General features: G+C 43.8%; 1 protein-coding gene and 1 long non-coding RNA gene across 2 annotated transcripts in view; one reads left to right on the top strand and one right to left on the bottom strand.

Annotated features, from left to right (window-relative positions):
* Positions 1-853: 853 nt before the first annotated feature.
* On the top strand, positions 854-5319 carry LOC115087454 (tubulin alpha-1A chain). Its single transcript, XM_029594668.1, has 4 exons — positions 854-987; positions 3196-3418; positions 3813-3961; positions 4138-5319. The coding sequence occupies exons 1-4, from the start codon at positions 985-987 to the stop codon at positions 5116-5118; spliced, it is 1356 nt and encodes a 451-aa protein (XP_029450528.1). The 5' UTR covers positions 854-984; the 3' UTR covers positions 5119-5319.
* LOC115087455 overlaps positions 1040-11189 on the bottom strand; it is a 28135-nt gene continuing 17985 nt past the window's right edge. The window contains exon 2 of the long non-coding RNA XR_003855527.1: positions 1040-1526. This is a non-coding gene — a long non-coding RNA (uncharacterized LOC115087455). The remainder of the gene's footprint in view (positions 1527-11189) is intronic.

The raw sequence follows: 11189 nt of genomic DNA, 5'->3' as shown, positions 1-11189 counted from the left end.
AGACAAATGGACTTTATTAGCAGAAACAAGAGAATTGTAGCATTTTTTTAATACAGAAATGCAATCTAAATCCCTTAGTCACAATGTAATATATATTAGTGACAGAACCTGCTCTGAAAATGGAATTTAGTTACTTTTTTTTTTTTAGAAACAGTTGGGACTTGAAAACACAGAATCTGAAGGGCAGTGACCATAAAAGTGCTTTTTAAATAAAAATAATGGCACAAGATATGTAACGGTAACCTAGAGACAAAGAGGTGATGTGGTTAAGGTTGGGGCATAGGGTACAAAGGGCGACATCAGCGAAAAGGGTCAAATGAGATGCAGCTTTGTGTCGTGGCTTTCTCTGTTCCTGTGCATTCAAGTTGACTTTCACGGCAGGAAAACTACTTTCGCTATCGGGGCACAGGAGCAGTAGAGGTTGTTGAAGATAAGGCAGCAGAGAAGGAATTAAAGAGAAAATATTGAGCCAAAATAGAATCATATAAGGATAGCATAGAAAGGACAAATTAGTTTGCCTGCCTTGTTAGTCCACTTGACTGAACAGAAATAAAAGGTTAACAAAACCTTGTTTTTACCTGCTAACCTTTTATTTCTGTGCATAGAAAGGCGGGTGAAGGGGAAAATGTGAAAACTATTTTTCCCCCAAGCTGCATTGATTGATGACTAACTGCTCGAGTCCCGAGTCCCTCTTTTGTCTAAAGGATGCCAACACGCTATGGACAACAAGGAAGGGTAGATTACATCATCCCATGGCAGGCATCACCAATCAGAATTCAGTATTCGTGGCTTCTCTGGGCAGACTGCAGCGCCCCGACCTATGGAAAAAAGCCCGTCCGAGTCGTCATGGTGACGAAATTGTTATATAGGGCGCTGTGTCGGCCCATGTGCCGCAGGTTCTTACATCGACCCCATTAGAGTCGCACTGTAAGAAAGCACACGCCTCCTTCCTCTTTCCCTGCTCGCAGCCGAGAAGCAGCTACCATGGTAAGAAAGCATTTTTTGTTCATCGTAAAGGCTTCCCAGAAAAAGCAAGAGGTTTAATTTGGATCAGTATGTTTATTTCCTTGCAGAATGTATGCACGTGCGAAAAATATAGCTTTCATCTAGGAAAAAAAGGAGCCGTGAAGATGGATTACCTAACTATACAAAGGAGAAATTGGATTTGAGAATGCACTTTATTTTGGGCTAGGCACAGGGAGGCGAAAACCGTTAGACAGAACAAAGGCGCCAGCGAGCTGCAATCCGCCCATCTGCAGGCGCTGACGCAGGTCGTCTCGGCTTTGGCTGCCAGACGCGCTCTGCTGCTTGCTTGGCTGCCTTCCTTCCTCTTGTGCTCGTGTATGTCTTTCTCCTTTGTCATGCACAATCTGGATGTGAGCCGCATTCCAAGTTTGCAAATCACCCCGATCCATATCTCCGTGCGAAAGACCAAAGTCTAAGAATGGACACTGTCACGATAGCGATAATGACAGATCCTCTTTTTCAAGGGATGAGAAAATGCCTCAGGCAGATCATTGCCAATCCTGAAAAAGAGCAAATTGCACCAAAGAAAGGGAGCTGTCAAAGGCTATAAAGACATCAGTCATGTTAAAATCTGTTTATTCACGTTCTTATTGCAGCATGTTATGCCACGCCCTTCTCATAGCTTGCACAAGATGAATTTAAAATGCATAAAGGGAAATTAATTTTAGTCTGACATTTGTGAGCAGTAGCACAATCCTTAAGGCTTCAACCTATTTATACCTTAAAAATAGACAAACCTTCTTTTACTTTGATACATTTTTCATTTACTCTCCTTTTCCTTAAAAAGACAGGAAAAGAGTGCTGAGGTTTTTAAAAGCTTGCATTAGGAAATTTAAATATCAATAGAGGGTTTGCAGAGTAATGTGACTGGGGAGAGGAAGACTAATTTATAACAGAAGGATCTGACTTCGGAGGATGTGCAAAATTCTGGAGATCTGGTAGCCTTTCTAAATAATCCTCCACCCTTTAGGGAATAAAATGTAGATATACTTTCTTAGAGTAAAAGAACTATTTGCATTAACAGGCTATACAGGCTGGTTCCTACTTAACAAAAAATACATTTAAATATTAATACTGTTTTATATGCACACCTAGAGTCTACTAATAATGAATATAGAGAGGTGGCTGTGTCAAACAAGAGGGCTGGAGGGTAGCTCAGAAAAACCTGAGCTATACAAATATATCTCCAGCAGGTGAATTCTATAATAGATGCACTTGGTTTTATTTCCTGTGTAATATGCTATGGATGTATGCCACTGCAAGACAGTTATTAATAAGTGCATATAACATGACTTTGAATGTTTAAATATTCACAAGTTACTGTTAATATTTTGGACAAGGACTAATTCCTTCTTCTAGACATTCTCACACACACGGTTTTGGCATCTGAATGGAGAGTTGTCTTTTGTTGGAACTACTTCATTATTCCCCGCCCATACACTCAGCCAAGGTCAGAGAAAACTGGCAAAACAGCCTGTAATGAGATCATCTGAGACTGACTGAAAACAGAGCCTACAGTGGAGCTAAACTGTAGCTGGATTTGCTGCAAATCCCTGTACTGTAATATTAGCATAGATACATTTTACACTGAATAATTGTATGTGGGAGTTTTCATTTAAACAGTAAGCCAGTACAAAACATAAAGGCAGTGATAACATAGAAACTGGCAGTAATTAATATGCCTTTGCAATGCACCATAGAAGGGAGCAGGCAAATGAAAATATAGAAAAAAGGTAAACAGATGAAAGTTTTAAAAATGTGATCACTCACAGATTAACTGTAGGAAGGAGATTTGGAAATCTGTTCTTCCATCACAGCTAGACTCAGACAGCCCACTAAAATGCTTTGTTTCCCAGCATTTAGTCCCTGGGTGTGGCTTCTCTCCAGTCTCAACTGGCTTCCTTTGCTTGTTAATCAGACTAACATGGAAAATAGTACCAAATATATCAGTGGACAAAACTTGAGAAATTTCACAATTTACTTTATTTTCCTCATAATGAGAAGAAATTAAATACAAAATATATGCAAACAGTATCGAAATCACCTCGTTTGCATTTTTTCAGTTGTAGTTACTTTTTCAGTTTGCATTATAAAGAGATTCCAATTTGTTTGGTTTGTATAATCATATTCCTACTTTTCATAATTGCCCATTTTTTTCTCTCTCCACAGCGTGAGTGCATTTCCATCCATGTTGGCCAGGCTGGTGTCCAGATTGGTAATGCCTGCTGGGAACTGTACTGCCTGGAACATGGGATTCAGCCTGATGGTCAGATGCCCAGTGACAAGACCATTGGAGGGGGAGATGACTCCTTCAACACTTTCTTCAGTGAAACTGGAGCTGGAAAACATGTTCCCCGTGCTGTGTTTGTAGACCTGGAACCCACTGTTATTGGTGAGTTTAAAACCAGTAATCTAATATAGAAAATTAGACAATCATGGTACCTTACTTGCCTGATTTGCCAATAGGTAGTGTTAGACTGCCAGAATGTTTGGCAGAGATGAATATGAAATTTTAGTAGTGGTAATGAAGGCATCCACGTGGCTGAGTTATCTGGCATACTATGATAGTAGAATTGACTGACAGCTGAATCTGTCTGGCAAGCTACAATTTATTTTAAATAACTAGAAGTCCTAGTAGAAATACAGCTTCTCGTGCAGCAAAAGCTGACTGGTAGGTAGCATTTGCCATGGATTTAATCAACAAATCCCCCATCAAAGTGGACTGAAGTTTTCTCATGTCAAGGGTTTATAAAAGACCTTACCTATATATTGATTTTCCTTTTTAGATGAGGTGCGTACTGGAACCTACCGCCAGCTGTTCCATCCTGAGCAGCTCATCACAGGCAAAGAAGATGCTGCAAATAATTATGCCCGTGGACACTACACCATTGGCAAGGAAATCATTGACCTAGTTCTGGACAGGATTCGTAAGCTGGTAAATTGCTTTTAAGCTACAGTATTTAAAGCATGGGTGTGACTAAACATATTTGAAGCTCTTTTTCTAAATATAATAGTTTCTTTCCTTTTCTACATCTATCATGAACACTACCATCTTGCACTGGGTACAAAAACAGATGCAAATGTAATGGTTATATTCCTGTTTTTTTACAGGCTGACCAGTGCACAGGTCTTCAAGGTTTCCTGGTCTTCCACAGCTTTGGTGGTGGCACTGGTTCTGGTTTCACATCTTTGCTGATGGAGCGCCTGTCAGTTGACTATGGCAAGAAGTCCAAGCTGGAATTCTCCATCTATCCTGCTCCTCAGGTCTCTACAGCTGTGGTTGAGCCCTACAACTCTATCCTGACCACCCATACCACCCTGGAGCATTCAGACTGTGCCTTCATGGTAGACAATGAGGCCATTTATGACATCTGCCGCAGGAACCTGGACATTGAACGTCCAACTTACACTAACCTAAATAGATTGATAGGTCAGATTGTGTCCTCTATCACAGCCTCCCTCAGATTTGATGGTGCCCTGAATGTCGATCTGACAGAGTTCCAGACCAACTTGGTGCCCTACCCCCGCATCCATTTCCCTTTAGCCACTTATGCCCCAGTAATCTCTGCAGAGAAAGCCTACCATGAGCAGCTTTCTGTAGCTGAGATCACAAATGCTTGCTTTGAGCCAGCCAACCAGATGGTGAAATGTGACCCACGCCACGGCAAATACATGGCTTGCTGCCTTCTGTACCGTGGAGATGTGGTACCCAAAGATGTCAATGCTGCTATTGCCACTATCAAGACCAAGCGTACCATACAGTTTGTGGACTGGTGCCCAACTGGATTTAAGGTTGGCATAAACTACCAGCCCCCTACTGTGGTGCCTGGAGGTGACCTAGCCAAGGTGCAGCGTGCTGTATGCATGCTGAGCAACACCACAGCTATTGCTGAGGCCTGGGCTCGTCTGGATCATAAGTTTGATCTGATGTATGCCAAGCGTGCCTTTGTGCACTGGTATGTGGGGGAGGGTATGGAGGAAGGTGAGTTCTCTGAAGCCCGTGAGGACATGGCTGCCTTGGAAAAAGATTATGAAGAAGTTGGTGTAGATTCTGTTGAAGGAGAAGGTGAAGAGGAAGGAGAAGAATACTAAAAATATAATGTCAAAATGGTGCTGCTTTTACAGGGAAACACAGTACAGTTGCAATGTTTGCTCTGATCAGTTAATTTTGTATGTGGCAGTGATATACTCTAGTGTATACACTTGCTTTGTACAGTAACTGAACAGTTTTTAACAAGTGGTGGACCAAATCGTTTCTCTAGATCTATGAATAAAAGCATTCCCTAACTTACAGTTCAGTTTACTTACTCTATCTTCACTTCATTTGAAGCAATTAAAATCAGAAAAACTTACAAGCTATTAAATAAAGCATCTAATGTGTGTAAAAAGGGTCATAGAAAACCACCACCATATTATAGTTCAAAAATATATGGCAGTATTCCTGCTCTTAGTGAATCTTAAAATGAGAAAAAAATAAAACTGATCTGGCTTTTTAAATTCCACTCTGGTCGATAGAGGTGGGCTTCTAATAAATTCTCTTGGAGTAGCTGCTGATATGAATAACTTAACACCACTCTATATTTTATTACCCCTCCATCTCTCCAAGAAGCAAATGACTACTGTGGTGCTGACTCTTTGCTGGTAGCCTCCCATTCACTAGCCTGTTTTTCACATCCCCACACATAAATGTCCTTTCATATACCTACCAACTGTTGGAAACTCAAAAAAGTATGTTGAGGATAACTTAATTTAAAAAAGAGATAAATTAAACTTAGGCCTGGATTTATCAAAATGCGATAAGTATTGCATGCAATAGCAAAAGGGGCGTGTTTTATGCTAATATACAGTTATCGCAATTTGCACTAATTACCTATGTGAAGAGCCAAGTTAGTGCAAAGTGTGATAACATTTTCAGAATGTATTTCCTGCATTTAACCACTGGGCGACCATTGTTAATGGTCCCAGAGAGAGAGCGAGCCTAGCCATAATGTCTTCTCCCTAGATAGGTATTTATCCCTATGGAAGGCCCACCTAGTAACCCGAGGCGAGGTTTAGGTATTAGTGTAGGGGGTTAGGGGCCACTTTGACATTCAACGTGAGACGTACGAACAGAACAGGGGTCTCTTGTGAAGATTTGATGGCCTTCGGAATGAGGAAACCTCACCCAAAGATGAGATTTGGGCAATGTTCTCTCAACCTAGCTTGATGGACTCTCTACCTGGGTAACATCAAGCTAGGTGGAAAGAACAATGCCCAAATCTCATCTTTGGGTGAGTTTCCTCACTCCGAAGGCCATCAAATCTTCACAAGAGACCACTGTTCTGTTTGTACGTCTCACGTTGAATGTCAAAGTGGCCCCTAACCTCCTACACTAATACCTAAACCTCGCCTCGGGTTACTAGGTGGGCCTACCATAGGGATACAAATAACTAGGGAGAAGACATTATTGCTGCTCTCGCTGCTCCGGGGGCACGTTTTCGCATGCGTTAACGGGGCCTTTCGCAAAGCCCTTAGATAAATGACCCCCTTAGTCTCTTAAGGCTTATACCATGGAAACCCTTAGTAAAGGGAGAAATGGGTCTCTTCTGTCAAACAATACATGTTCTTTTGGCTTAATTATGGTTGAAAAATTAGAAAAGGTGGTTTTGGGCTACATAAGTTATGCCATAGTATGTCATACCCAGGGTCCATCAAGCCCACTATTCTGTGTCCATGAGTGGCCAATTCAAGTCACAAGTAGCTGGCAAGTACCCAAACATTTAATAGATCCCATGCTAATAATGATGGCAACAAGCAGTGGCTATTCCCTATTCATTAATAGCAGTTTATGTACTTCAATTCCACGATTGCCTCTTTTGCATTCTAGATGGACTGGGGGACCCAGCAAAGGCAGTTAGAGGGGTAAGGGTGTGGAAATCATGTCTTGGTGGCTAAATTTAGAGCTCACAATAGAGGGTTCCCTGCCTCAGAATCACTGCTGTAATATCCAGACTAGGAACAGTCTGGATATTACAGCAGTATTATAATAATACAGGGTATTATTTCAAGGGGGGAAGGGTGAAGGCAAAGTGACAAGCAATTGCAAATGAAGGCTCATGGTACTGGTTCCAAAACAGCTGGAAGAAAGAAAAAGAGGAACTACTGAACCATTAAATAATGGTCATCAACAGTGCTCTTAACAGGGTCTACCTCTACCAGTGAAAAACTGATCTATTTCTACAGCAAAGACAATGTTGCTGATTTATTAAATATTTGTGCTAGTTTTGGCCCCATTAAAAATGATGGGATTTTTCCCATAGATAAATTTAGTGCAATTTTTGCACTGAAGCATTACTGACATAAACCCTGCATAAATCAGGCCATTATGTTATACAACAGCATGACCTAGTTTTAAGATGACAGAAAACTAGATGGCCTATCCAGTTCAACTAATTTCTGATCAGCTTACAACTCTACATCATAAACATTATACTTTTTAAACTAAAGGATATGAAAAATGTTCATTCTTTTAATTAGGACCATCAGATTACTACGGCATAATGCCAATGAAATTATTTTGTTGCAACTGAAAAACAAATTGTTTATAATAAGCTAAACACTTGCTTGCATGTCTTTCAATATCCTTAATAGCTTAAGTTGCAAATCAAAAGTCTAGATTCTTTAATGTAAACAATCACTAAATATTAGAAAGACTGGAACTATACTTACAATAACCAGAAAATTACCCCACTGGGCAATTTTATTATTTCCAATGAAATGGAGTTAAGGCAATTCACAAAAATAATAGTCAAGATTATTTCAACTGAAATAATAAATTGTCCAGTGGTATAATTTTCGGATTCCTTTAATGTAAAACTAGCAGACAGCTTCTTTTGGGAAAAAAAAAAAGCTGAAACTGCTACCATCTCTTGATATTCCTTAAAGTTTCTCTTTGACTAGGTTGATGGATTACCTGGATATTTCAGATTAAATTTAGCAAGCATAATAGAGTAACTGCTTCTAGAATAAAAATCAGGAATGATACAGTTCTATTCTAACCACTGCCACAGGACTGAAGATGCAGCAAATTGAATTAAGCAGAGATACGACTTGAAAAGCAACAATATATTTCATTTAACTTCTTGTATTTGGAAGTTCTGCAGTCCTGAAATTCAGCTTTCATTTCATTGACAGAACATCAGACACAACTGCATTTCACTGCAAAAATATGCTTTCACTTTACTCCAAGCATATTGATTCAAGTCACATATATAACATAATGTTCCTTTGACTCATGTTTTCTTCATCATTTTTGCTGTTTGCATTGAACTTAATCATTCCCAGTCAGTACTTTCCATATGCTCTTTATACTTTAAATCAGAATTTACTAGTAAAAATAAGCTTATTAATGAAGTAACCTTTATAAAATCAGTTTTTCTCATTTAAACTTTACTAAAAAGCTTCCTCTCCTTTGGGATGTAGAAACTTACAACTCCTATTAGTCTGCCCACTGGTTTTGTGATCTCAGAGATATCCACACATCCTTAATTCTCATTTTCCTAGTGTGTAGCAGATGGACTCAGGACCAATGGGTATAGTGTACTCCTGTTAGCAGTTGGAGACGGATCAGATTTCAATCTGACGTCAGCCCCTAGTACATATACCCCTGCAGGAAGTGCAGCTCTTCAGTATTTTCCGTCTCCATAGCAGTTAGGGTCTATCTGCACGCTCTCAGCGTTAGAACCAAATTCAAATAAGAAAACCAAAATTTAAAGGAGAAACCTACCTGAAGACGAGCCCCGCTCTCCTGCAGTGATACCCTCGGATCCCTCCCCCAGTTGAGATTCCCGAGGTGATTTCCGTGGTCCCTCGGAGGTGAGCCTCTGTCTGGCGGCCGAATCGCAGTGAGGACCTAGCACCTGATCCTCGGGCGCGGCTGAGAGGCAGCAGGTGCACCCTCGAGTGCAGTGGTGAAGGTATTTGCCCTCTCCCCCCGCAGCCAGAGACCGCCCGGGACGAAACCGGGAAGCACCGAAGACAAGGTAAGGTAGAAATCTTCTACTCAAATCCGGTCTCCGAGGATCAAGAAGGAGCACAGGTCACCGGGTTGATCTGCCCTAGCAGGGCCAGGCCCCGGCTATTTCCAAGGGTCTACCCACGTGAAGACCCTTCAAGGGGGTCGACATATTGTCCGCGTGCTCGCCGTCGCCATCTTGGCCCTAATCGCCGCTCTGTTCGCTGTTTGGCCCAAGCGCACGCATATGTGCGCATAGACTTACATGCACGTAATCCTTGTGCGCAGAAGTTACACGCACAAGGGCAGGGTGCACAAGAATACGCGCGCCCTGCACGCCTATGGTGCTGTGCGCATATCTACGGCCTGGACGCACAGCGCGCGCACAATTCACACGCACATCTTAGGCGCACCGGAGCGCATAAGATTTTACGCGCAGACAGCCATGGCACCTCCAGAGACAGGGATAAAGGCTCAGGGCCTCTGCCCAGCATGCCACATCAGAGCCGCACAAAGCGAGAAGGCCGACGCCCTGTGCACCCAGTGTGAGGAGGCCCTGGGAGATCCAGTTCAGGGCCAGTCCCACCCAGGGCCGAGTACTAGCTCCTCAGGGGGTACCCCGGACCTAGCAAATCCCAATGGGACCTCCCCACAGACGGGGACCCTCAGGGAACCAGCGCCCCTCAGCTTGGATCCAGCATCTATCTCATGGGTGGAGTTCTTCAAAGGGGTTCACGCCTTTGCTCAAATGCAATCTGAACCTCTGACTGAGCAGCCACATGCTCCACCGGAGGACCCTTATGCCCCAGGCCCCTCAAGACCTAGGCACAGACTTCCACTACCCAGAAGTCCCACTATGGGGACTCGGACATCTCTGAAGAGGAAGCCGAGCCCCTAGAAGAGGGGGAGCTCCCCCCAGGGACAGAGCCTCACCGAACCATGAGACGCTTCTTCACAAGGGACGAGCTCCCAGACCTGGTCACCCAATGCCTGACTGAGCTCACCATCCCGGGCCTAGGTACTTCGGGGGAACCTAGACCGAACCCCCTGCTGGAGGGCCTTCGTCAGACTTCCCGCCATTTCCCTCTCTTACAAGCGGCACAACAGCTAATTGACCTAGAATGGAATGCTCCGGAATCCACATTTAAAGGGGGACGAGCTTTGGCAGCCTGTACCCCCTGGACCCGGCAACCAAAGATCTTCTTGCATGCCCAAGAGTTGATGCCGTGGTCTGCGCGGTCTCCAAGTGCACCACTATCCCAGTGGAGGGAGGGGCAGCACTCAAGGATGCACATGACCGGCATCTGGAGTCCATCCTTAAACAGTCATTTGACGTGGCCGCTATGTCTCTACAAATTGTGGCCTGCTGTACCGTGGTGACACGTGCCTGCTTATCCCAGACCAGGAACAACACCCTGGGAGAAGTCATGGAACCAGCAGTATCATTCCTTGCGGACGCTGCTTCCAACCTAGTGCGCACAGTGGCCAGAGGTGTGTCATCTGCAGTGGCGGCCAGGAGGCAACTCTGGCTCCGAAGCTGGTCGGCCGACACATCTTCCAAAACACGACTCACAAGGATGACCTTCAAAGAATCCCTCCTGTTCGGCAGTGGAGAAAATGGCCGACAAATGGGGCGAGTCCCCATTGCCATGCCTGGCAGAGGATAAGACGAAGAGAAATCAGTGAACCTTCCCCAGGTCCTCCAGGGGCAGAAGTTCACAGCGCTTCAATCCTTACAGAAGCAACTACCAAGCGCCTGCCCTACGGGCAGGAACCAGTCCTTTCGGAACAAGCTCAACAAAAGGGGAACCAGCTCGGGTACAGGCCCCAGCCGCACCCTGCAATGAGATTCAGCCGACCCGTCCAAGGGAAGAAGCCATAGGGGGCAGACTAGCCCTATCCTACCGCAGATGGGTCGAGATAACTTCGGACAAGTGGGTCCTAGCCATCATTCGGGAGGGGTAATACCTGGATTTTCTTCGAACCCCTCCGGACAAGTTCATGGAGTCTCCCTGCCACGACCTCTTCAAGAGGGCGGCAGTGGAAGCTACACTGCCCAGACTACTGGCCCTCAAGGCCATAACCCCAGTGCCTCCACAGAAAATAAATACTGGCCATTATTCCATTTATTTTATCGTCCCCAAGAAAGAGGGAACATTCGGACCCATCC

Source organism: Rhinatrema bivittatum, chromosome 3 (genome assembly GCF_901001135.1).
Source record: "Rhinatrema bivittatum chromosome 3, aRhiBiv1.1, whole genome shotgun sequence".
In the NCBI taxonomy this organism is placed as follows: Eukaryota; Metazoa; Chordata; class Amphibia; order Gymnophiona; family Rhinatrematidae; genus Rhinatrema; species Rhinatrema bivittatum.
This window is presented reverse-complemented; position numbering and strand designations above follow the sequence as displayed.